At 51.4% G+C, this 24,466-nt stretch overlaps 4 protein-coding genes across 12 annotated transcripts; all 4 read left to right on the top strand.

Moving 5' to 3' along the window:
• Positions 1–792: 792 nt before the first annotated feature.
• On the top strand, positions 793–7,723 carry map4k2 (mitogen-activated protein kinase kinase kinase kinase 2). Of its 2 annotated transcripts, XM_057855171.1 has the most exons (32): positions 793–937; positions 1,852–1,909; positions 1,987–2,077; positions 2,147–2,211; positions 2,270–2,325; positions 2,501–2,548; positions 2,616–2,658; positions 2,735–2,807; positions 2,876–3,010; positions 3,069–3,131; positions 3,195–3,276; positions 3,343–3,453; positions 3,518–3,596; positions 3,926–3,984; positions 4,056–4,114; positions 4,395–4,433; positions 4,705–4,738; positions 4,809–4,944; positions 5,013–5,173; positions 5,286–5,327; positions 5,415–5,499; positions 5,562–5,641; positions 5,716–5,776; positions 5,860–5,959; positions 6,023–6,078; positions 6,151–6,254; positions 6,459–6,618; positions 6,682–6,750; positions 6,819–6,905; positions 6,962–7,032; positions 7,102–7,157; positions 7,336–7,723. In XM_057855171.1, the coding sequence occupies exons 1-32, from the start codon at positions 845–847 to the stop codon at positions 7,421–7,423; spliced, it is 2,544 nt and encodes an 847-aa protein (XP_057711154.1). In that variant the 5' UTR covers positions 793–844; the 3' UTR covers positions 7,424–7,723. The 2 variants fall into 2 exon arrangements, with proteins under 2 accessions (XP_057711154.1, XP_057711153.1); XM_057855170.1 differs by having other exon boundaries at positions 2,147–2,325; positions 2,735–3,010; positions 6,459–6,750.
• Positions 7,724–7,890: 167 nt separating this feature from the next.
• LOC130928514 (RNA-binding protein 4.1-like) lies at positions 7,891–11,802 on the top strand. The gene is made up of 4 exons (XM_057855181.1): positions 7,891–8,101; positions 9,332–9,765; positions 10,229–10,919; positions 11,004–11,802. Exons 2-3 carry the CDS (start codon positions 9,354–9,356, stop codon positions 10,909–10,911), a joined length of 1,095 nt encoding a protein of 364 aa, XP_057711164.1. The 5' UTR covers positions 7,891–8,101; positions 9,332–9,353; the 3' UTR covers positions 10,912–10,919; positions 11,004–11,802.
• Positions 11,803–13,027: 1,225 nt separating this feature from the next.
• trmt44 (tRNA methyltransferase 44 homolog) lies at positions 13,028–16,758 on the top strand. Its single transcript, XM_057855180.1, has 11 exons — positions 13,028–13,782; positions 14,033–14,150; positions 14,287–14,515; positions 14,581–14,649; positions 15,002–15,109; positions 15,227–15,298; positions 15,377–15,483; positions 15,548–15,731; positions 15,876–16,146; positions 16,419–16,531; positions 16,611–16,758. The coding sequence occupies exons 1-10, from the start codon at positions 13,419–13,421 to the stop codon at positions 16,505–16,507; spliced, it is 1,611 nt and encodes a 536-aa protein (XP_057711163.1). The 5' UTR covers positions 13,028–13,418; the 3' UTR covers positions 16,508–16,531; positions 16,611–16,758.
• Positions 16,759–16,830: 72 nt separating this feature from the next.
• On the top strand, positions 16,831–24,275 carry LOC130928511 (carboxypeptidase Z-like). Of its 8 annotated transcripts, XM_057855173.1 has the most exons (11): positions 17,385–17,586; positions 18,024–18,053; positions 19,876–20,250; positions 21,124–21,339; positions 21,811–22,052; positions 22,117–22,278; positions 22,449–22,607; positions 22,668–22,803; positions 22,883–23,022; positions 23,083–23,182; positions 23,735–24,275. In XM_057855173.1, exons 1-11 carry the CDS (start codon positions 17,508–17,510, stop codon positions 24,088–24,090), a joined length of 1,995 nt encoding a protein of 664 aa, XP_057711156.1. In that variant the 5' UTR covers positions 17,385–17,507; the 3' UTR covers positions 24,091–24,275. The 8 variants fall into 8 exon arrangements, with proteins under 8 accessions (XP_057711159.1, XP_057711162.1, XP_057711156.1 ...); XM_057855176.1 differs by lacking the exon at positions 17,385–17,586 and adding an exon at positions 16,831–17,341 and having other exon boundaries at positions 18,024–18,142; positions 18,211–20,250; positions 22,883–23,182; XM_057855179.1 differs by lacking the exon at positions 17,385–17,586 and adding an exon at positions 17,320–17,341 and having other exon boundaries at positions 22,883–23,182.
• The last annotated feature ends 191 nt before the right edge of the window (positions 24,276–24,466 follow it).

Below are 24,466 nucleotides of genomic sequence, written 5' to 3' on the forward strand. Positions count from 1 at the left end.
AAAAATCACCCAAACTGCGATGATCATTTGACCTTTCACCCCAAACCAGGGCAGGGTTGAAGTACTTTACTTGGAGATCAAGGCACACCTCTTAGTTTTCCAATTGAATCTATATACAACATTTTCATTTTTTTTTTTTTTTTTAAATGGACTAGTTTCAAACTTCAAGCTAGCTGTGAGGTCATTTATTCATTATCAGTGCACATTCGTAGCACTTTCCTCGCTGTCTGTGGATTTTTCTTTTTTTCATTAAGACGGCTACACATTTTCCATTTGTTTCTGTAACTCGTAGCACAAATTGAATATGATCCGACAATATACTTGACACAATTATAGAAAATGCGTGCTTGATTTTACAACAGCGGTTTTATTAGTTGGGCAGCCATCATTCATTTTTTGAATGAGAAAAATACAAGTAAATGAAATGGAGTGTAATGTAAGTGTAAACCGATTGAAACCCACACACGTCGTCTGTCGCTGTGCGGTAAAACCTGAAAGGAAAACGCAACTGAAAAGAAAGTGCGGCTGCCTTGACCACGCAATTAGAAAACTTCCCGATGTTCTATTTCACGAATGAACATGGGCTTTTGTAGGCGGCGACAGTCGCTTGGACTGGACGTCGGTGGCACTGAAACGACACGATTCACTGTAAAATCATCCCTGTTTTATTTCTTTTTTGCCGGTTGGTATTGTCCGCCATTTGTCTCATCGCGCGCTTGTTTCTTTAAAGGGGGAGCTGTCCAATTGAAGTTCTTTGTCCTCCCACTCCAGCAGCAAAGCAAAGAGCGCCGCCTAGAATGAAGCACATCAACATCAGCAGCAGCAGCAGCAGTAGCGAACCGACATGGACCGGATCGGAGTGTCGTTCCTCGACCCTTTGGACGACTACGAGCTCCTCCACAGGATCGGGTGCGGCACCTACGGGGACGTCTTCAAGGTGAGACGCGCTCCTTTCTCGCCTGCGCCCGTGATTAGCGCCAAAGTGTGCGGCAGTGCAAAACTTGTTTGCGCTTCCTGCACTGCCAATTCGTGTCGCTCCAAAAATGCACCAATTGTTTGTTCTACTAACTCTCAAATTGGATTTTGTTGCCGTAACTGGTCTTGGTTTTTGGAGATGATTTTTTTCTTTTTATTGCAAAAACGGATTTTCATGATCTTGGACTTGATCTCAACTCGTTAAAGTCTGGTGTTACATACTAAACACGCAAACATTTCTCACCTGGTACACACAACTGTCGTGAGTCAACTGCTTGATGCTAACTACACAGTCATAGAATTGAAGAATTTCACTACTATACTGTAGTTCAGTTTTGCCTGAATGTTAAGCAGTTCCTGTCTACAATTATACCAAAGTTTTCCGACTAGAGTAATGCTGCACCGTTACTAGTAAAGCTAAGCTAAAACTAAGGCAATTGATCGCATTGGTAGAATGACCGTAGTGAAATACTTGGAATGTCACTGTCTTTCCCCCTCCCGCGAAGGCGACAAAGTGCGACCGGTGGAAGACAATGGCCCATTTTGGCTTGGCTCACCCAAAAAATGCTTGGCGGGCGGAAAAAAAAATGAGCTCTCCGCCTCCGGAGGCTTCATTGGCACTTTTGTTCTTGGATATAGCTATAGAGCGGCGACCTACGACTGGAGCCGGCGTATCGACGCGGGCCACAATTTGGGGCGAGGTGGCATGGTATCTAACTCTTTTACAAGTTACAGGAAGCGCGCTTCTCAAACAGGAAGGAAAACAGGAAGTTGACGCGGACGCCAGAGCTGCCGTTCGCGTCTCTTATTATATTGGCCGCAATTTCCAACAGAATGGAATCCAGCTGGAAATGTTTTTTGGCTTTTGTTCTTCAGGCTCGCAACATCCGCACGTCCGAACTGGCCGCCGTCAAGATCGTCAAGCTGGACGCATGTCAGTCAGAAGCCGTTTTCTCCGCCGTCGGGGTGGGGGAAATCTCTGACCTCGAGGCCGTTGTGTGGATTGCGCAGGTGATGACATCACGTCCATACAACAGGAAATCACCATGATGAAGGAATGCCAGCACAAGAACATCGTGGCCTACTTTGGTAGCTACCACAGGTAGTTGAAGGCAGAGCGGCAAAATCTGACGGAACCGACGTGAAGCCCAGGACTTTGCTTTCGCGGCAGGAACGCCAAACTCTGGATCTGCATGGAATACTGCGGCGGAGGCTCCCTTCAGGATATCTACCACGGTGCGAGTAGATTTTTCTTCCTCACTTCTTCCACTAACTCTCTTGTCGTTCCCCAAAGTCACCGGTCCGTTAAAGGAGAAACAGATTGCGTACGTGTCCAGAGAAAGCCTCCAGGTAAAAACAAACACAAAAGGCCTCGTCTCAGTGTTTTCTCAAAATGTGAGTCCTTTTGCTCATAGCCTCACAAAATTAACCATTCTGCTTTTCAATTCTTCTGCAACGCATTCAATGTTTGTTATAGGATGACTATTGACCCCACAATCTAGAGTGATTCTTTTCCACCCCGTAGGGTTTATATCATCTGCACGAAACGGGCAAAATGCATCGAGATATCAAGGTACGGCCAGCGCCGGCCGGCCGCGTTTGGATTTCGGGCCGCGTTGAAACGTAGCGACTTCCCACAGGGCGCCAACATCCTTTTGACGGAACGAGGAGACGTCAAACTGGGTCGGTGGCCGGCGACCCGACGCGGACGGCGCGCGCGCGCGCGACGCTCAACTCACTCCGCGCGTGTTCCCCCTAGCGGATTTCGGCGTGGCGGCGGAGATCAGCGCCTCCGTCGCCAAAAGGAAGTCTTTCATCGGAACGCCCTACTGGTGGGGGCGCTCGTTTCGCCACGCCGCCGTAGAGGAATTTTGACACGGATGGCTCCGCGCGCTCGCAGGATGGCTCCGGAGGTGGCGGCGGCGGCGGAGAAGAAGGGCGGCTACGACCACCTGTGCGACATCTGGGCCGTCGGCATCACGGCCATCGAGCTGGCCGAGCTCCGGCCGCCCATGTTCGACCTTCACCCGATGAGGTGAGAGAGAACCGGGCGGCGCCGATCGGATCTCAACGGCGCTCCAAAAATCTTTCAGAGCTTTGATGCTCATGTCCAAGAGCGGCTTCCGACCCCCGAAACTGAAGGAAAAAAACAAATGGTGAGTTTGAACCGGCCGTACCAGCGTTAGTTCTCCCGATATCGGACCGTTTCGCTCTGGCAGGTCCCCGACCTTTCGAAGCTTCGTCAAGACGGCGCTCGTTAAAAACCCTCGAAAAAGGCCGCCCGCCGAGAGGCTGCTGCAGGTGGGCGGGCCGCCTCGGGCCGTTTCCACGGTAGCCGGCCTCCGGCTGACGTTCCTTCCTCTCCAGCATCCGTTTGTGACGCAATTGTTGACCCGGAACCTGGCGATCGAGCTGCTGGACGCCGCCAACGACCCCGAACCGCACGCCTCGTACGGCGCGGAGGACCTCGACCCGGAGGTCCGGTTCAGGAGCCGGAAACCCCGGCGTGGGCGCCACGTTGACGTGTCGTCTCTGTTGACAGATGGACTCGGAGGCGCCGGACAAGATCCCTTCGGCGGGGAAACGTCTGTCTGTCAAGAGAACGGTGTCCGAAGAACAATGTGAGTCTTGTGAGGACAACACCCGGAGAATTGGCAGCTCCTACCCGGACTTCTAGATACTGTTTGTGTTGAAGAGTGACGAGTTTCAAGTGGCGTCACCGTTACGATGTACTAAATGAGGACAAAAGCCCCTCAGTTGCCGCGTCCGAGGCAGCCCTCGTCCACACGTGTGGGACGGAGGGCCCGCTACCGCCGTGAATGGCACTGACAACATGCTAGTTTGTGACAGGCGCGGGTACTTTTATAGGACTTTGTGGGGAGTGCTTCGCTGAAATTGCCATTTTCTGTAGAGATTTTTTTTGTACCCTATTTGTTTTTTTTTTTTGCAGTTGACCAAGTGACGTTCGGGACCCCGCTCAGGAAAGTTGGCGAACCTTATCCTGATTCGGTAATGAACGTTTAAACTCCTACGTTAAGATTCACGTACCCGAGCCAACGCGGTCGTATCCACCCCGACAGAGCTCCTACGACGACGCCGACGACTGGAGCTTGTCCGGAGAAGAAGAAGACCGCTCACCGTAAGATGCCCCCTCCGTGTCGTATCCAAATAAGAATCCGTCCCTGCCAAAAGCAGTTTGACTTCTATCGCCGTCGATGGCGTTCGACAAACCACATCCGCGATATGTCGTCGTTAGTTCTATTCTTGGCTCGAGAGTCGACTGGAAAAAGTCGGCTCGGGGTCTTGTAGCCTTTGTCGGCAGTCTTTTAGGAGCCGTTAGTGTGGAGCCACGCCCGGTTCCTTCCCCGCCATTGTTTTGGGCCACGGGGGCCTATAAACAGCAGGTCTTCCTGTTGCAGGAGCCTGTTGGAATGTGTGGAGCAAGCTCTCCAGCTGAGGTAGGCCACGTCCATACTGTCCCTATCGTGACGTAAACGTCGGCATCCTTGTTTTTAGACAACCCGCTCCTAATTCAGACCCTAAAATTTGCCGCCGTGCCAGTCATCTGGATTTTCCCTGCGATTCACTGCAAACCCACTGATCCGCAGCTTTGTGTGAGCGTGTTCATGCCTTGTCCTCCCCATTTTGTTGTAGTGTTTGGCCTCGGTCGTCCCGTCTCTCATTTGGCGTGAGCCCGTCTGACGTTGATCAGGATTTTTTCTTTTTCAGGAGGTTAACCATAAGGAGGGCACCATCCACTGACGTGAGTGATGAGTTAGGGCAGCCAATGAGTCGGAGAAGAACCATTGACCGGATGCGCTCCAATCTTCCAGGGAAGCGTGAGGAGCGGTTCGTTCAGCCCGACCACGGCGTCCCTGCCCGCCTTTTGCTCTTCGAGCATCAACACCCGCAACAGAGACGCGACGCAGAGCCGCACGCTCGGCCCGCTCGCTCCGGCCGCCGCTTCCGGTACGAGTCCTTCGCCACGCGCGGCGGACCATACGCGTATTACGGTACGAATAACCGTCCCTCCGCAGTTTTGTCCCGCTGCTCGGCCACGCGAGATGTCCGGCGGCGCGGCGGCAACGACGACGACGACCCGTGTCCGCCCGCCGGGGGCGCGGCGACAGCAGAGATTAGAAAAGAGACGGGACTATCTCCCGAATGGCGCACCCTGAGAAAAAAGACGGAAGAATCTGTGAGTTCAAAAATTCATTTGGGTTGAATTCAGTTTTGTAGCTTAGGCTAAGAGTCGCGTGGCAAACGTTCCCGATAAACGGGGGTTGGTCGTACCTTTGCGGTATCTCTAGAGAGCCGATTTTCACGGACTTCCTCCGACCCCTCGAGTCCACGTGAGTATCCGATCCAAGCGCGTCCATCAGTTGTCCCCGGATTTGATGGATGGCGTTGGCGGTCGTGTGTTTTTGTGCGTGGCGTAGATGGGGGCTTGCTTCTCCAAAGTGTTCAACGGCTGCCCTCTGAAAATCCACTGCGCCGTCACCTGGATTTCCCCCAGTTCCAGAGGTCAAATATTGCTAGTTATTCAAAAGGAAACGCTTGGCGTTGACAGTTCCTCTTCCTCTTAGATCAGTATCTTATTCTTGGGGCAGAGGAGGGAATCTACACCCTCAATCTCAATGAACTTCACGAAGATACACTAGAGAAGGTAAAAGAAATTCCAAATGGGATCCTCGGCCTGGTGTTTCTTATTTACAGTACTATTTGCGGTCCCTCCCGCAGCTGCTACCTCAACGATGCACGTGGCTGTACGTGATGAACGACGTGCTGATGTCCGTGTCTGGTAACGTCTCCGTAGGAACGCCGTCCGTCCGCCCGCCCCGGCCGGGCCCCGCTCTCACCGTCCGAAATCCCTCCGCGCCGCAGGCAAATCGTCGCAGCTTTATTCCCACGGTCTGACCGCTCTGTTCGAGCAGAAGGGACATTTGGCGAAAAAGCACGGCGGCCCGTCGCGGAGCGGCACCAGGTAGGACGGACTCCGCGCGGTCGCTTTTGTGTCTGTCTCAAAGATGGATGTTTGACGCCGCAGAAAGTGCGCCTCCGCGAAGATCCCAGACACCAAAGGATGCAGGAGGTGTAGCGTCGGTAAGGTGGCGGCGGCGGCGGCGGCGGCGGATGTCTCTCGAGTCCACGTCTCACGCGAGCTTTCTCTCTCAGCTCGAAACCCTTACACGGACAGTACTTTTCTCTGCGGAGCGGTTCCGTCCGGTCTAGTTCTGCTCTTATGGTATGAGCCTCTCCAGAAGTTCATGCACCTGAAGGTATGTAGAACTTTGGAGATCACGCGGCCAAAGTCGAAGGCTTTCGCATAGCTGCCGATTGATTGAAGTCATGGACGAATTGGTTTCATTCATCCGCTCGTTGGACGACAAACATTTCACGTGCCGCAGAATCGTTTCAGGAGACTCCAAACAAAGAGAGGAGCGATTTCACGGCGGTAGTTTGACATTTTGTTCCACTCGTAGCAGCTGGCGGCGAGGCTACCCGACCCTCTGGTGACCTTTGAACTGCTGGTGTCGGACACGGACGAGTTCCCGCAGTTGTGCGTCGGAGTGAGGGATTGCGCCGACGGGAGCCTCCGCTTCGATATCATAGAGCTGAACGGCTCGCCCGTTTCAGAGCCGGGTACGACCGTTCCTCTCGATCCCGTTACGAACGGAATACGCGACCGAGGATCTTCTTTTGCAGAGAGCGGGGCTCTGGAGGCGGTGCGGGTCATCCAGTTGGACCGAGACACTCTTCTGATAGCATTAGAAAGTAAGCTCGCGCCGTCATCCGCCAAATCTTTCCAACGCGACGGCCAAATTGGACTTTTGGCGCTACAGAAAGGGTAAAGATTGTTAACCTGCGGGGCTTCCCGTCCGAGGAGCCGGCTGCCGAAATGTTGTTCGACTTCCCCATCGAAACGCTAGGTAAAAAGGTCAAAATAAAATGTCGTTTTTCAGTTTGTCTGATATGGGTTTGGCAGTTTGTTTGCAGGACAGCGCGCTAGCCTTCTGGAAGCACGGCCTTAAAGGGAAGAGTTTTCATTCAAATGAGGTGACGGAAGTGATAGATCGGTGTGCTCGCCTGCCGGCGGTAAATTGCTGAATCCGACTTGATTTGCAGGTAACCCAAGAAATCACAGATGAGAGTCGAGTATTCCGAGTTTTGGGAACAAACAGGTATATCGGTCGGTCGGTCGGTCGGTCGGTCGGTCGCAGGTTTACGTTACTACCAGGTCAATACCGAGACGGCTAAATAGAGCTTGACAATTTTCATCTGGAATTTCCGATTGTCTTCAGTATGACTTTTGTCTCCCGAGGACGGAGAGAAATGGCTTATTTTGTCTTCCGTCCGCAGGGACATCATTCTTCAGAGCACGCCGACAAACGAGCCGTCGGCGCCGAGCAACGTTTACATTCTGACGGGCCACGAAAGCAGCTATTGAAACTGGAGACCACGTCTAGAAAGGGGAACCGGAGCTCGTGCTAACTGGAAACATATTTATTCAATAAAGTTCTTTGTGAGAAATAGGACTTATTTAAGCGTCTATGTACATACGGTGACATTATTTATGGGACGTGAACTGTTGAACACTCCCCTATCTCTGAGATAGATGAAAATAATTTGCATGGCGTTTTACCAGCTTGCATCAATTTCTCACGTGATCACAATGTTTGGGGTTTGGATGACCAAACGTTCCTATTTTGCTCTCACTAAACATGTATCGCAAATAAAATGAACCCAATTCTATGTATACATAAAAGTGTGCTGTCTTCAACATACATGCTGTATATTTTGACATCATACGGCAGGCAGGTTGATTGCCACTCAACTGCGTGGCCCATATCGACAAATATCGGTCGCTCCGTTCAATTGAAAGTGCGATTTAACACCGTATGACGAAAAGCGTATGGCTGGGAATCAAGCCAAAAACGTCACCTACGCCGAGGGTAGCCCACAAAATACTGCAGTTTCTTTTGTGACAGTGGGAGGGCAGCAACGTGCCTCCTTTGTGGCGTTCGTTCTGTCGCACGAACAGAGGAAGACGCGACATCCGGCCTTGACTGGAGGCGCCATTTCGCTTCCCGTTCATTGGTTTCGAGGCCTCTTTTCGTTTTGCCTGGTAAGTTGGTCGTTTGACGCGAAAACGCGCACTTCTAAACCCGATCGGAGGGGATCATTCAAGCTTTCCTCTTGTCACCTGCTGAGCTCAACTCCATTTCGGTCAAATTGAACGCCTCTGAGAACGGACGGGCCGCCGGTTAGCCGAACTGCCGTGAAGAATAGTTTCGATTGGGTCCGTGCACGCTAATTGAAGAATAGTTTCGATTGAGTTCGTGCACGCTAACGTCGTCAATAGAATGTCACTTTGGACGAACTGTCCTGTAGTTGAAGAGGTACTTTTTGAGACTCGCAAGCATAGTTTAGCATGACGTAGCCGCCTGCCGCGAGACGTTGTTTGCGACGCGCTACGTCATAGCAACCGAACGAGCTAGCGTTGATGACCTAGCTCAGCCGAGGTACGCTCTTATTAGGATTGACTATTGGTTTGCTCAGGGGTCGGCAACCTAAAATGTTGAAAGAGCCATTTTGGAGCCAAAAAAAAAAAAAACAAATGTCTGGAGCCACTAAAAATGAAAAGCCTTATTCAGTATATCCCTAACCTTAGACATGCTGTATGTATCTATATTAACCCCACTATCACGATGACTAAAGTGGCTACAAATACATAACGGGCCTTCGTGATGAGCGTATTATCTGCACTGTAAGGCGCCCCCGAATTTTCTCAAAAGCAGGCAATGCGCCTTATAATCCGACGTACCTTAAATACTGGTGTTCGTCATGGCATGACACATTCTATTTAGCTCAGCTCCACCTTGTGGATGCAGAACACAATGCCAACCACTACTACTTCAACTGCTGTGCCCTATACATGAAAACGCTTTTAAAATGGGCCATTCGTTGAAGGTGGAAATGTTCATTTTTCCTACGAAGAATGACACGCCTCTTATTTACTCTTTTGTACGATGCTGCCTCAAGTTTAACATCATTGTAATATTAAGGCATGACAAGAATGTTTGCGTCATGTTTGTCCTGCAGAAATCATATTAAAACTGAAAAATCCCCCATCAGTTTCAAACATTTTTGGGCAGCGCTAAAGAGCCGCAGGTCGCCGACCCCCGGGTTAGCTCCATTCCCTCGCACTAGGCTGCGGTCGTCCTGTACGTTCGCCATCTCGTTACGGAAGCGTCGAATATGTACAAAGTTGGCATTTTCCGATAGCAAATGATGATTTTATTTGATTTTTTTGTCTGCCTCCGCACCAAAACGATTGTCGTCCGACTCTTTCCAGGATCCGCCGAGCGCCCGCGGTCATGGTGAAAATTTTTATCGGCAACGTGGCGAGCGACACCAGCCCGGCCGAGCTGCGCGGTCTCTTCGAGAAGTACGGCGAGGTGACGGAGTGCGACGTGGTCAAAAACTTCGGCTTCGTCCACATGAGCGACCTGGCCCAGGCCGAGGAGGCCATCCGGAACCTCCACCGGGAAAAGCTGAACGGCTGGCCCATGAACGTGGAGCTGAGCAAGGGCAGGCCCAAGTCCAGCACCAAGCTGCACGTGGGCAACCTGGGCGAAGGGGTCACGGCCGACGTGTTGCGGGCTAAATTCCAAGAGTTCGGCAGCGTCGTGGAATGCGACGTCGTCAAGGACTATGCCTTCGTTCACATGGAGCGAATGGAGGATGCCATGGATGCCATTAATAAGATGGACAACACCGCCTTTAAAGGTGAACCCTCGGTTTTGGTGCTCTACGCTGTCCGTAAATTTGGATCGCGCGCCCCCCTAAAACGGATTTCCCCCCTCCGGCGAACGTGGTTTCTGGCTAGCTACTAAAAGCGCTAAATAGTGTTTGCTGCAGTTGCGGTATCGATTTTTTTAAAAAGAACCCTATTCCCATCGTATTGACCTTCCAATGTTTTGGGTTCGCGCGCTCTCTAAAAGTACACTTAGGAAACGGCGATGTCACAACGCTTTGGTCCAACAAAGGACATAAATCCAATCCTCTGAGATTTCAATGCGGTTGTTCCAGTTCAATCCTGTTCCCGGCACAGCGTACGACCCGACCGGTTAAAGCGGCCGTTCTTCGTTGGGCGATTGCTCGTTTTTTTTTTTTTTTTTTTTTTGTTTCCCCCCCCCCCCCGGCTCGGCCGGCGCCTCCGTCTCATGCGTGTCTTCTCTCTCCTTACAAGGCAAACTGATGAGCGTACGACTGTCCACCAGTCGGCTGCGCACGACTCCGGGAATGGGAGATCATACCGGCTGCTTTGTCTGCGGAAAACACGGTCACTGGTCGAAAGACTGTCCAGTCGATCGCAACAATAGCCACGGCGACGACGCGAGAGGTTTCGGCGGCCGGGGCCGCCCGCGCGGTCCCCCGGCTTTCGGCAGGGGCGGCTACGGAACGGCCGCTAATTTCACGCCCGGCGCGCCGTTTAATCGGCCTAGTTTCGGGATGCCGCCCCCTCCTCGGAGGCCCGGCGGCCCCGAGGCGGGGGACCGCTACGGCGAGAGGTCTCCGCTTTACGAACGAGACCGCGGCGTCGACCACTACGAGAAGTACAGAGCCCGCCCTTACGGCGGGAGCTATTTCGAAGAGCGCCGCACGTCCTATATCCCGCCTCCCCCGCCGCCGCCGCCCCCTCCCTCGGAGTTCTCGGATCCGTACGAGCGGCGTCTTCCGCCGGCTCCCGCGCCGGCCCCTCCTTCCGCTTACTACGCGAAAGAGCGCGACCCGATCCGCCGGGTACCCGTCGCCCCGGCGGGCTACGGCTTTGAGCGGAAGCGGCTATCCCCCCCCGCGGCCGCCGGCAGAGGCGCCTACGCGCCGCCGCGGCCCAAGGAGTATTTCGCCCCACGTTTCGCTCCGTACTAAAACCCACGGTAAGTCTCCGACTCCCGACCGGCGTCGCCCGTGAAGCCGGGACGACAAATTCACGTTCTTTTTTTTATTCCTGTCCTTTCTAGGTCTCGGACTTTATTTTTGGGCTCAAGCTTCCAGGCTCTCACGTTCCCGGTGCCGCCTTCTGCTCATTTTTTCAACATATATTTTTGCATCGTCGGCTCATCGACACATTCTTTTACTTTGATTTCGTTCTAATCGCACGGAAATCGACCCTTTTTCGGCCTGGGGATTTCTTTTACAGGCGTGTCATTGAAATGTTTCGTCGGTTCGTTTCTGGTGTGTGACGGGCGGAAGATTTCTTTCCGTTTCCTGTTTTGTATTAAAGGGTATTAACCGTACTAGGGTGTCCCCATCACTTTTTTTTTTGTTCGCCATGTCTGAGTCCCGTTTGGATTCTTGTGCATAGAATTACAAATTGCGCATATTTAATGTTGCATATCTTAAAAAATGGAAGAAAATGGGGGGGGGGGGGGCATTCCAACATGCATTTAGTTTCAATGTGTGTCAGTCAAAATTTTATATGCAGTTTTGCCATTTTGAAATGACAGTTCTTTGAAATAAAGTGACAGTCACGTTAACGTGTTATTCACCTGGATTTGGTACACTATACTTTTTTTTCTCCAAGATCTCCAAGAATTTTAGGATTGATCGACTCCATGTCCAGAGGCACCGTGTTTTTTTTTTCTTTTTTAATGTGCCGTTTATTTTTCAAATTCCCCTTCGCTGCAACACCCAAACCAAATGTTTATAATAAAAGAAAGCGAGGCATTTTGGTGACTAATGGTTTCTGTTTATTTTCTTAGCCTCTGCAGGTATTTCATTTGATATCATTGTTTCAATACTTTCACCAATTTGATATCTTTAGCTGTAAAAAGTTGGGATCGCATATTTTTGCACCCGGGTGGCCCGATTTTGAGAATCTGCCCATTCGGAGTCCCTAACCGACGCCGAAAGAAAAGTTGTTACTGCCGCCTTTGTCGTGTGAATTATGAATGAATGAATGATTTTATTGTCATTGTCATCATCATCAAAATCATTGATAGTTTGAGTGTGGAATTTTACCCGAAGGAAAGACGAAGACAGACAAAGGAAAGGCTGGAAAAGCAGATGCTTATCGATACCCGTCCCCCGTCAGCCAGGGACGCACAGACAGCATATTTGTGTTACAGTCCAGTCATAATCTTCACATTTCGTTCAAAAGTCATTGATTGCCATGGATTTTCACATATTGTCAATTCGAGTGGGTTCATTGTATCAGTTGATATCCAAACGTGAAGGTGTTGGCCGGACTATTTTGAAAGGAGAAGAGTGTAGGAAAACACTCGTCTTTCTGAAATGCTTTGTCGAGCGAGTCGGCCCGCCCGCGCTGCACGCAACGGGCTCTAACGCAATGAGATGCCACGCCGCAAGTTGAATGACGACTGACAGATTTGCGCCTTTTGACGGTAGAGCTTCCGAGCTTCTCTGGCAAGATCAAAGCTGTCGATCGGAAGCACCAGATGGAAGTCGGACAGTGTAGCCGCACCACTTAGCGGGAAGGGAGGGCCAGAGGTCGCGGCGCTGTACGAGCACGAAGCAGCAGAAAACCTTTTTTTTTTTGTTTTTTTGCCAAATTAAAAAGCCTGTTCCGATCGTCTGAAAAATGGCGCGATCGGCCCGATTTCCGATCACGTGATGGGATTGGGACATCCCTAGTATAAACCGTTTGAAAAATGCATCAAAGGCTATTGTTACATCCATAAGTGATCATGAGGCCAATTGATGGTCACTACCGCTTATTCTGTTGCTGATCTCAGCGAAAAAAATGCAAGCAACAAAGCTGCCGTCGCTACCGACCAAAAGCAAGATCTTCTCATTTGATAAACCACGCCTGTGGCTACAGTAGCTTCCCAATAATTGCTGTAAACTACTGCCCTTGTCATGGCCAGAGAATGGAAACCAAGATCCTGATTTTTGAAAGACGTCAGTGAAGACCCTATCGTCATAATTAAATGTAAGTATAATGCTAACTATATATATTTTTAGTCATGTAAACCAATTCTAATGTCCTACCAATGATAAATGAATTCTTCATACCACTAAAACAACAATAATGTCATTAATGATAACCGATGACATTTTTTAAATTGAAGTGGGTTTTCCGTTAACATTCGACTAATAACGCCCTCTTGTGGTCGTTTGGAACGCCGTGGAACAACACGTGCCACGGGGATTTGAACATGATTTCAAATCAGCAACAGCAGCAAAAACAATCCCTATGTTTGTTAGAGTTATCTAAATGAGTATCCAGTACATACTTTCATTTTTTGGTTTGATTACAGTTGAAATAGTTGGTCCCGTTTGAGCACCCTTACGTCATCATATTGCGACCGTTTTGATTCTCCGAAAACATCTGCGATGTGGCTCACTTGTATCGATCGATGATGGAGTCTTAAAAAAAAAAAAAACGTGTCGGTTTCTTCGTTCGTTTTAAATGGATGTTTGCAAACTCGCGTGCGTTGATGTACATTTGGGTAACGACTGCAACGACTCGGGAAGCCGCCTCGCTCAAGAGCCAAACCATGGCCAAATCGTTTGAAATGAAATTGCCGCCGGGGTGTCAGAGCCTCCCCGGTGGTTTTTGGTCAGCCGTGGACGTGTGGATCGAGAAACCTCACGTTGTCAACAAGCGCCTGTGCGGCGTTCGCCAGGCCGCCGAAAGTCGGGAGGTCCGCGAGGCGACGGCGCCGCTGCGTTCGCCGCCCGGACGCGGCGACTCTCGTCTGTCCACGCACGTCAGGACGTTTATCCCCAAAGTGGACATTTACGGGGCACGGAAACAAAAGGAGCTGGTCGTCAAAGGTGAGAGCTTGAGTTGACAATAGGGGTGGCACCCTTTCATAAAGGTTGCTAGCAAAGACATCAGTTGGCTACTCTAAAACTTTCATCTTAAATAGTGTCGATGACTTGACCTCCTGGCTGTCAACTTATTCTTTGGAGCTTTCTTCATCCTCACTTATTATTATTTTTTGTCTTTATTTAGTTCCGGTTGTTGTATTGACTTCTTGTCTGCATCTAGTTGTCTGATCTGGTTTTTTTTTCTTCGTCGCAGACTTGGACGGACAGGAAGTGACGTTCGTTCCCTTCGAGGAGGTCCAAGCGGGTCCGCTGTCTGTCAAGGAGAACAACATTTATAGCATCAAACTGCGCCCGGACGACTCGGGCCAATGGCGAGTAGCCAAGTTTCAGTCTCGACCGGAACGATAAGAGGCTCGCGATAATGGTTCTCGATAGACGGGAAATCCGTCTACGATGCCGATAGTCAAAACGGATTTTGCTCACGACCTGCCGCCTTCTTTATTCCAGGTTGTTGGAGCTGCGCGTGCGGACGGCGGAGGCGTGGTATTCGGACGGCGTGGCGTACGCCCGCCTGCCCTGGCTGTCCGACCGCCTGCTGCCCAAGCTGGCGCGCTGGGCCGCCGCGTCAGGCGGCGGCGGCGGCGGCTGGCCCGGCGGCACCTTGTCGCTGCTGCCCGTGGAAAAGTACGGTCTGGTGTACCAGCAACTCAAGAACAAGTACAAGGCCATGGTCAAGGTAAGCGCCGCCGCGACAGAAACGATGCCTGAAGCCGTTCACGACGACCGGGCCTTTTTCTTTAGGTGTGGCCCGAAGTGACGGATCCGGAGAAGTTTGTTTACGAAGACGTCGCCATCGCCACGTATCTCCTGGTGGGTAGCAAGTGACCTGTGAACGGCCCCAAGAAAGTGCCCCGACACTAACAAGAACTATGCCCCGTCGTGGTCCAAAATGTAGCGGAAGTGACCCACGACGCCCATTTGTTTACTCGCCCCTTGGAGTCAAAATCAATCTACAGCCATCGATGAGTTCGCATAGACGCGCTTCTAGTGGAAAATGTGTCGGCTCCTTCACCAAACACTGACTCTTTCTCAAACATGCTATCGATTCTCGGCGACAGACGGCGTGTAGATAATCTATTGGGATACAAAGCTTTGTCACTGTATTGTTTTTTTTGTTATTTCCACGCCTTAAGTCAATGGACGTGTCCCGCGTCCGCCGCAGGTGCTTTGGTCCGAAGAGCGAGCGGAACTGGACCTGGATTCGCGTCAGTCCTTCGTGGACCTGGGCTGCGGGAACGGACTCCTGGTGCACATCCTCGCCAACGAAGGGGTGAACGGGATTTTTCCCCTCGACCGTTTACCGTTTGAATAGAAAAACGGACGGGCGCCCGCCGACGCCCTCGCGGCTCGACTTCAAATTGGGGTATTTTCCGCTTTGTCGTCGCAGCACCCCGGAAAGGGCATCGACGTACGGAAAAGGAAGATCTGGGATACGTACGGCCCGGACACCGTGCTGCGGGTGAGCGCGCGAGCCGGCGCGAGCCGACGCGAGACGGGCGCGTCCCGTCGACCGAACGGTTTCCTCTGGCCTTTCCAGGAGGAAGCCGTCACCCCGGGCCGGAGCTTCCTATTCCCGGAGACGGACTGGCTCATCGGGAACCACTCGGACGAGCTGACTCCGTGGATCCCCGTCACGGCGGCCAGGTGAGCGGTCGCGCTCGGGCTAAGGCGAGGTAGCTACCGCGTTGACGGCCTCCGCCGTTTCCAGGTCCTCGTACTCGTGCCGCTACTTCGTCCTGCCGTGTTGCTTCTTCGACTTCTTCGGCAAGTACCGGCGGCGGCGCAGCCAAAAGTCTCAGTACCGAGAATACGTCGACTTTGTCGCCGAAGTCAGCCGCGTCAGCGGCTTCCGCACGCAGCGGGACTGCCTCAGGATTCCGTCCACCAAACGGGTACGTCGCAAAATGCAAATACCCCGTTGATTTTGGGGCCCGGGCTTCCCCTACGTCGACTTCAAGTCCTCCCAGTTTACCTGAATTGCGCATCTACAAGTTCAAGCCTTCCCGCGACGCTCGTTTAGCCGGACGTTATCGCAGGTGTGTCTCCTGGGAAGAAGGCGGACGTACGAGGCGAACGACGAGGCCCGGGCGGAGGATCGGCGGGCCGATTACATTCGGAGCCGCCGCCCCGCGGCGTCCCGGAAGGACGACGAGTCCGACTTCCGGCCTCGAGAGCGGGCGGAAGCGGTAAGAAACTGCACGGCGCTCTCCAGGGACTTAATAGACGAGGCGGTCCGGCGCGTGGCCGACGCTCTCCTGGGAATGCCCGACGAGAGGCCGTCTCCCTCTGACGGCTGGAAGCGAGGAGGTAGCGCCTACGCGTGAATGCTGTAGTACAGGGTTGACTAAATCCGGACCTCGGTGCCACTTTTCCTGTCGTGTTTTCCATGTCTCCCTCCTCCAACACACCTGAATCAAAATAATCAGGATCAGGCTTCTAGAGAGGTTGCTGATGACATATTGATTTGATTCAGGTGTGTTATGGGAGAGAGACCTGGAAAACGCGACAGTGGCACCGAGGTCCGGATTTAGTCAACCCCGCTGTAGCAGTTGGGACGTGTGCCAATTGTTTTTAGGCAGCTTGCGCGTGGGCGAGGTGGCGGCGCTTTTGCCCGACGACACCCTCAAGCGGCTCAAAAACGAGTGCGGCGGCCTCCAGACGCTCCTAAAGAACAACCACCAAGTATTCCAAGGTACAACTCTTGTCTTTTTAAAAAAATTTTTTTTTATCCCCCTTACTTTTTTGCAGCGAAAATTCCATTTGTCTCTCAGTGGAAGCAGGGACGGTGCGAATCCGGGACTGGCGCGAAACTGATAGCGGCAAGCGGAAGGCGGCGGTCCCCCCGGGTGCCCTGAAAACCCGGCCGTGCTGGTTCCACCTCTGTCACCCTCAAGGCTGCCCGCTAGCGGCCGAAAAGTGCGACTTCGCTCACGGACGCGAGGAGCTCCGGGAATCCGCTCGACCTCCGAAGAAGAAGACGAACGAGTACGACTAAAAAAAACGGGGAAATTCAAACTTTTTCTGACCTTTGACCTCCCTAAATTTCTTCCCATCGACCCATTGCAAAAGAAATATGATACGCTGTCACTTTTACAAGCGTACGGTTTTGTTTTGAATTCTTTCGGCGCCACGATAGACGTCGACTGGCAATGACGATTTTAGTTTTACGGTAGGAAAATGTTTTGCGTTTTTTTCCAGTCGGAATTCCATGATTTTTGTGTATTTTTTGGGTCACGTAACTATAATAACAGTTGATATTGTGCAGAAATTGCGAAACTTGTCCACATGCATGTATTCTTTTCACAGGATACTTTTGTACTTGAATAAATTTCTGCCTAATTACTGGAATAATGTTATTTTGAGCAGACACATTTTTGGATCGGTCTGCAGCCAGTGAGAATGGATTTGGACATGCAGTGGGATTGAATAAAACCCAAAGTATCCTTTTTGTCTAAAGAAGAAGAACACCTGGCAGCTACGCCTTCGATTGACTTCCCTTGCGGTACGTCAGCCAACTATTTTTATTTTCAGCTGTCAAAACTGGAGATATGACGCGCCTGTAACTTGATATCAGACCACGGACGCGGAGGTTGGAATCAACGATCGGGGGGGATTTTTCGGGGGCGATATTTTGCCACATCGCCGGCAGAGAGCAAAAAGTGCGGAAAATGCGTATTTTGTTGTTCGTCGTCAGCGCCGCGCTGGTGGCAGCTTTGCCGCCGCCGCGATGCGATTCGGGGATTCGAGGTAATAGGCGCTTTTTCCTTTGCTTTTGCTTTGTTTGCGCCACTCCAGTGTTTGAGTGTTTGACGCGGTTACGTGATCCTGTGATGCACACAGACGACCATTTCCTGTTGGGATTGATTTTAGCTTTATAGCATCTTGCATATTGTTTGTCACGTCAGTTTTAGGAAAGTGATTTCTCCTCCTCGGTTGCCGCTGACGGCGACGGACGTCCGATCCGTTAGGACGGGGATGGTTGGCAGCTGCGTGGAGTTTGCCGTCCCTCGCGGTCCGTCCGCTGTCGACGGCAGCCGACGAGTCGCGGGAAAAACGCCACTCTCTTTTGAATGGGGGGCTCTTCAAAAAGCCATTTGCGTTGACGGAGTGGTCACATTTCAACCATACTGGCTAAAATTGCCAAGTGAGTCATTTGTCAATCAAAAGTCATTGCTGTCTTTCAGGGCACTGCAAGCCAATCGTGGAGGAAAAACGTAAGTCCAAAACCCTTCTTTCGCCACGCGCCTAATATGAAGTCACCCAGATGGAATGCGGCACTTTTTAGACGATGTGACTCAAGGGCGTAGGTTTGCTCTCAACAATGGCAGCATAACCTGCATGTACGCTGAACTGACTAAGCCCTATTCCCAGTCAGCGGACTATAGGAGTTTGTGATGACGTGCGCCCTCCCGGTGCAGTTTGAAGAAGCGAAGCAAACACCAGCGATTCCATTTCTCGGTTCCAACTTCCAAGAGTTTATTTTGTGGCGTAACTTCAAGCACTTTATCCAAATAAAAGTAAGAAACTCCAAAATGAAACCAACAAAATGAGTATATTTCCCTTTCCAGCACAATGCACTAAGCCACAGTCAAAAACTTTTTGCCCCGCTTACCTACCAACCCCTGGGACATGATTAGCTGTCATTTGAAGCCAACCACGGTTGACTCCGGGTCAGTGGAAATACACAATTGACAGCCTCTAGTGGCAAGGAGTAAAACTACAAATAATACAAATCAGGAATATGGCTCATACATACTGTACACTTTTTGCTCGGGATGGGACCAAAGCCTACATTTCTCACGAATATCAACCTAATGAATTGATACGCTAAATCAGGGGTGCTCGTCACGTCCATCTAGTGTGGGTAGCTCGCAACATCCCCCCCAAAACCCCAACTTTTTTAAAATCAAGTAGTTCATTATGTTGCGTGAGCAACATATGAGGTTATGCAGCACCCGTTTCTGGTTCTATAGTTTCCAGCAGAGTTCACTACATTTCCCACAGTTTAATTGCCATTAACAATGGAAGACACAAACGGTAGAACACTTCTCTCTAAGCAGCTTCCTACTCGAGTTTTGCAGGGTTCACACAGTTGAATGTTATGCTAACTCTGATGCAGGTCGGGCTGTCAGTAACAAAATAAGTGGCGTTTCCCACCTCCGCAACATTGGTGTCTTTTTAAATGACTTACAATGGCTGCTGCTGGCCAGAAAAAAAACAAAAAACTTTTAACATCTCTCGTCTTCGAAGGGGGCAGAGGAGGCGACGTGTTGTCGACAAGTATTTCTGTCGGGGCCGTGCACGCTATCCTTATGTAATTCTATCCTTGCAACATATGGGAAGACAATCTAAATGACCTGTAAAACTGAACTTATTATGTCATGCAGATAAGGTTCCATCCTGAAAAGTTGGTCGTGTCCCGATGCAAACCTACGCCCTTGCAGTGACTTTAGGACAGGGGTCGCCAACCTTCTCCCCAAAGGCCCAGTGTGGGTGCAGGGTTTCATTCCAAGCAGACGAACGACAACACTTTTTCACCAATCTGATGTTTGACATGAAGTGCAATCAGTCGATTGCAGTCAGGTGCTGCTTGTTTGACCAGAAACCTGATTGGTTCAACTATCCGCGCTGGATCGGCAGGAACAAAACCCACCAGGCACAGCGGGTCTTTGAGGACAGGGTCGGAGACCGCCGCTTTAGGAGACGTCCGATCGGTTGGGATCGGACGTCAACGGCGGTCGACGAGCCGAGTGAGTATTCGCTCGTTTTGTATTCAACACTCCGATTCAATTTTGGTCACGGGAAGAATGCCGCTTCCGAAACAAAAATCGATGACGAAAAAGTGACCCCATGCCAATCCGCGACGCCCGCTTTGAGAGGATAAACAAATTGTAAGCGTTCTCCAAAACGAGCGAGTACCGGCTGGAGTCGTCGGCCGCTCGACGTCCGGTCCGTCGGAAGCGGGAGGCGATCGGACGTCGACTCGCGGCGGAAATTCCCGCGCGCTACTTGAGCGGTCGCGGTTTTGCCACTCAGCCAAGTGCGAGGAGATGCAGCTTTCGTACTGCGAGGACGCGGGCTACACGCACACGCTCTTCCCCAACACCCTCGGGCACGCCAGCCGCCAGGAGGCGGAGAGCGGCGTGGAGTACCTGCTCTTGAGCGTGCTGGAGTCGTTGCTGGGCGGCGAGTGCCACGTCGAGGCGCGGGCGCTCGGCTGCTCCGTGCTGGCGCCGCCCTGCCGGGACGACCGGGCGCTGAAGCCGTGCCGGCGGGCCTGCGAGGCCGCCCGAAAACGCTGCGTGCACGCTTTCGAGGGCATCCGGATGGCCTGGCCTTACTTCCTGGACTGCGACCGATTCTTCGCCGCCGACGAAGAGGGATGCTACGACCCGCTGCGGGACCTCGCGGGTAAGGACGATCGATCGGCGGCCTGTCGTTCCGTCGCTATAACCTCCCGGTCCGAGCGCTTCGGACGTCGATCGATGTCGGCCGTCCCGCCATAGACTTATTGACATGACACGGGAAACGGGGCCGATTGGTAGGGGGCCTATTTTCAAAAACTTCAAATATTTTCAAAAGACTTTTTTTTTTACATATAAGATTTTGACCAAAATGGCAACTTAATTTGTGGTAAATAAAAGAAAATTTCAACAGCTAATAAATCACTCAATTTAACATCAGAAACTTAATACTTGAGGAAAACACGCAGAATCAATGATAAAACATATGTAAATAGATGATTAATAAATTCTGTATACAATCACAACTTATTATAGAGTAGAATAGCCCTTTATATATACTGTTAGCGAATGAGGCTAGCTTGGAGGCTATCTTTGTGCTGGCCGGCCGGCTGAAATCTGGCGAGCACGCCGGCTTCCATCTCTGGCGCCAAAGTGCGACTGAAACGCCAAATTTCCACGTGCGGTCTCATCTTATTTTCTTCCGTCAGCTTTGATCGGACGCTCTTTTTGGTGTTTTGCCGTCACGTCAGCCGGGCGGGCGAGGAAGTTGAGCGTGTTTCCAAGTGGAACTTGGGAAGAAATTTAATTCAAAACATAGAATGCGAAATATAATCACTCCATGCCCAAATGGACATTTAACAAATACATCAAAATGTAGTTTAAAATTCAAATAAAAGATTTGTTGTCCATAGATGTATTTTTCAATAGATAATAATGATTATTTTTGAAGGAATTCCTCCTTTTTACTCCCCCACCCACCCCCAAAATATTCATTTCAAATGTCTTGGAATTGATTGGGACGCCTCCTCCCTTTGGACAGCACGAGATGACGAAGCGATCTCTGACTTTCCCCTGCCGGAACCGGTGCCGAAAATCAAATTCGCCTATCTGTCCAACGCTCAGACCGACGGCGTCCTGAAGCGGACGGAGCGGGAATGCGCCGACATCTCCAGAACCTACGGCATCGGCCGCAGCGCCGAGGGCAGGGAACTGCTGGTCATCGAGTTCTCCGACAGTCCCGGCCGACACGAGTTGCGTAAGTTGCCGCTGCAAATGTTTTCCCTTACTTACTCAGTTTTGAAGGAGCCATACGTTGGTAAGATGGGTAGCGCGACGGGGATGAAAAATATTTATCGTAGCAATGGTGCATTTCCGTCGGAAAGTAGAAAATGGAGAAATGGTAGCTTCGCGGTCCCGGTCGCTACGCTCCTAGTACAAGTACACGCGTATGCTGGACTTGGTTCTGCAACTTTAGTCTACAAAGAGCTCCGCTGCACGGCAACCTGGACCAAAACAAAGAAGTTACCTGGACGTTGGCCGATTGCTGCAGGCGGCCAGTCGTGTCACCTTTGTCAACGCACCGTCGAAACGTTTACGGGCAGACATTTCAAATGGAAAATGACCCTTTGAGAGGGTGTTTGTCCAAAAAAAAACTTTCATGTCTATCGAAATATTTGGGCCACTGCCAGAATTGAAGTGCCTCCCGTAACTCGGTTGTCGCTCTCAGTGGAGCCGGAGATAAAGCTGATCGGCAACGTTCACGGAGACGAGGCGGCGGGCCGCCAGCTGCTGGTCTACTTGGCGCAGTACCTGTGCTCCGAGTATCGCCTGGGCAACGAGCGCGTGCGCACGCTGGTCAACACCACCCGTATCCACATACTGCCTTCCGTCAACCCCGACGGCTACGAGGCGGCGCTTTCCGGACAGCGGGACGCCGGCGGCGGCTACGAAGACGACGACGGTCAAACGGTCGGTTTGGTGGGAGCGGTATTTTTTTTGGGCCAAGGTTGACGCTTTTGTTTGAATTTGGCAGGGTCGCGGCTACGGCCGGAGCGACGTGGGCCGGAACAACGGTCAGAACATCGACCTGAACAGAAACTTTCCCGATCTGACTTCCGTAGTTTACGGCCGTCGACGCCAAAAGGGCTACCGCACCGACCACGTCCCCATCCCGGACCACTACTGGTTCGGCAAGGTACGCGCGTGGCCTTAAAGGACCGATAGGTACTGTAAGACGAAAATCCCTTTTCTTCGGGCTGCCCGGGGAGCTTGTCGCCCGCCGTGAAGAATGATTGAAATTGAAATATGGCTCCTTTGACGCCAAGTTGACTTTTGTGGGCTCAAGTCGTTCCGTTGGCGAACCAGGTCGCGCCAGAGACCTACGCCGTGATGAAATGGATCCGCTCCATCCCGTTCGTGCTGTCGGCTAACTTTGCCGGCGGCGACCTGGTGGTGTCCTACCCCTACGAGCGCTCCAAGCACCCTCTGGATCTGAACCTCTTTTCCCCGACGCCGGACGACAAGGTTGGCGCGTCGCCCGCCTCGCCATTTACTCCACCTTCTAGCTGAGGACATTTTTCTCAGGTATTCAAGTTTCTGGCCAGAAGCTACGCGAGCACGCACGAAACCCTGAACTACGGGGACGCCCGCTGCGGCTCGGCTTCGGCGCGCAGTCATCGAGGAACGGTGAACGAAGCGCAGCGCTCCGCCAACGCCGGAGGTGAGACGGCGCCCGGCCCGGCCCGGCCCGGCCCGGCCCGAGTCCCCTCCCCTCCTTGCTTGGTTTCTCCCATCGCCAGGCATGCAAGACTTCAACTACCTCCACACCAACTGCTTCGAAGTGACCGTGCGGCTGGGATGCGAGAAATTCCCGCCCGAGGAGGATTTGTTCAACATCTGGCACGAAAACCAAGAGTCCATGATGTCCTTTATGGAAACGGTAAGCGTCGGCCACTCACCTTTTGTCCGCCATTTTGACCACAGAAGAAAATGTCCTCAGGTCCATCGAGGCATCAAAGGGATCGTAAGAGATGCGGAGGGAAACGGAATAAAAGGTGCCAGGGTATCGGTGCGAGGAATACGCCATGATATTACAGCAGGTAATATTTGCTGGCCTTATGTATTGTACAAAAAATTAAGAATCATTTTTAGTTATGGTCAAATAAGTAGTCAACCACTAATTTGTGCAAGTTCTCCCACTTGAAAATAGCAGAGAGGCCTGTAATTGTCAACATGGGTAAACCTCAACCGTGAGAGACAGAATTTGGGAAAAAAAAAAAAAACAGAAAATCACATTGTTTGATTTTTCAAGGATTTATTTGCAAATCACGGTGGAAAATAAGTATTTGGTCAATACCAAAAGTTCATCTCAATACTTTGTTGTCATGTACCCTTTGTTGGCAATAACAGAGGCCAAAGGTTTTCTGTAACTCTTCACAAGCTTTTCACACACACATTTATTACTAAATGCGTATTTGCCCGACTGTATACTGTAGACTTTTTTCAAGATGGGCCAACGTCACCGTTTGGGTAAGAAGCAACATATTGGCACTACGTGGCTCATTTGATGTTAATTGCGACGGCGGCCGCCGACCCTCCCGCTCGGACGTCTACCGCCATCTGTGACCGCGACGGCTTTTTTTTCTTCCTAGCTGAAAACGGCGAATACTGGCGCCTCCTCAGCCCGGGCATCCACATCGTGTCGGCGTGGGCGCCCGGTTTCTCCCGAGCGGCCAAGAAAATCCACCTGCCTCCCGCCATGCACTCGGCGGGCCGCGTGGACTTTATTCTGGAGAGGGCGGAGCCGGAGCCCGGCCGGCAGGAGGAGGAGGACGCCGCCGCCGTCGCCGCCTACGAGCGCTTCGACCCCAACGACCAGTACGAACGCTACCTCCGGACGGAAGTGAGCCAACGCGCCCCGGAGAGCAGGCTGGAGAAACCCTGGTGGTGGAACTACTTTGTCCTACCGGGGGCGCCCTCGCCCCTTTGGCTGCTCTTGAAGCGCTAGTTGTCACGCTTTTGCTCCTTCTTTCAACGTCAACTTGTACAGTCGGCGTTTGTTTCAGACTTACATGCGCATACTGTAGGTGACAACCTGCCATTCTGCCAACATTTTTTCCGCCAGTTTGACCCTGACCCAAACTCTTTGAATGCATTTGAGTTTTTATTAAAAGTCACTCAGCTATATTTGTTCTGTCTGTTCTTGTCTTTTGTAATGTTGCATATGTAGAAAATCAATAAAAAAAAAAAAAAAAAAAGTCACTCAGACTTACAGGCTTGTTCTTACCCTTTTGTGGAAATGGGATGGTACGTGGTCGAAGAAGATTTAGCAGGATGTTAGCTGCTTCCCGTTCACGTATTTATTTGACAGGAACGTGTTTGTC

The sequence above is a fragment of the Corythoichthys intestinalis genome, chromosome 13 (assembly GCF_030265065.1).
Source record: "Corythoichthys intestinalis isolate RoL2023-P3 chromosome 13, ASM3026506v1, whole genome shotgun sequence".
NCBI classification, from domain to species: domain Eukaryota; kingdom Metazoa; phylum Chordata; class Actinopteri; order Syngnathiformes; family Syngnathidae; genus Corythoichthys; species Corythoichthys intestinalis.

Excerpts from the sequence above, each read along its gene's own strand:
- map4k2 (XM_057855170.1), top strand. The coding sequence starts at position 845 with ATGGACCGGATCGGAGTGTCGTTCCTCGACCCTTTGGACGACTACGAG. Across the intron at positions 1,910-1,986 it reads GATCGTCAAGCTGGACGCAT|GTGATGACATCACGTCCATA; the intron begins GTCAGTCAGAAG and ends TGGATTGCGCAG. Across the intron at positions 2,078-2,146 it reads TACTTTGGTAGCTACCACAG|GAACGCCAAACTCTGGATCT; the intron begins GTAGTTGAAGGC and ends CTTTCGCGGCAG.
- LOC130928514 (XM_057855181.1), top strand. The coding sequence starts at position 9,354 with ATGGTGAAAATTTTTATCGGCAACGTGGCGAGCGACACCAGCCCGGCC. Across the intron at positions 9,766-10,228 it reads GGACAACACCGCCTTTAAAG|GCAAACTGATGAGCGTACGA; the intron begins GTGAACCCTCGG and ends TCTCCTTACAAG.
- trmt44 (XM_057855180.1), top strand. The coding sequence starts at position 13,419 with ATGTTTGCAAACTCGCGTGCGTTGATGTACATTTGGGTAACGACTGCA. Across the intron at positions 13,783-14,032 it reads AAAGGAGCTGGTCGTCAAAG|ACTTGGACGGACAGGAAGTG; the intron begins GTGAGAGCTTGA and ends TCTTCGTCGCAG. Across the intron at positions 15,110-15,226 it reads ACATCCTCGCCAACGAAGGG|CACCCCGGAAAGGGCATCGA; the intron begins GTGAACGGGATT and ends TTGTCGTCGCAG.
- LOC130928511 (XM_057855172.1), top strand. The coding sequence starts at position 17,508 with ATGCGTATTTTGTTGTTCGTCGTCAGCGCCGCGCTGGTGGCAGCTTTG. Across the intron at positions 21,340-21,810 it reads TCCCGGCCGACACGAGTTGC|TGGAGCCGGAGATAAAGCTG; the intron begins GTAAGTTGCCGC and ends TGTCGCTCTCAG. Across the intron at positions 22,608-22,667 it reads CCCCGACGCCGGACGACAAG|GTATTCAAGTTTCTGGCCAG; the intron begins GTTGGCGCGTCG and ends CATTTTTCTCAG.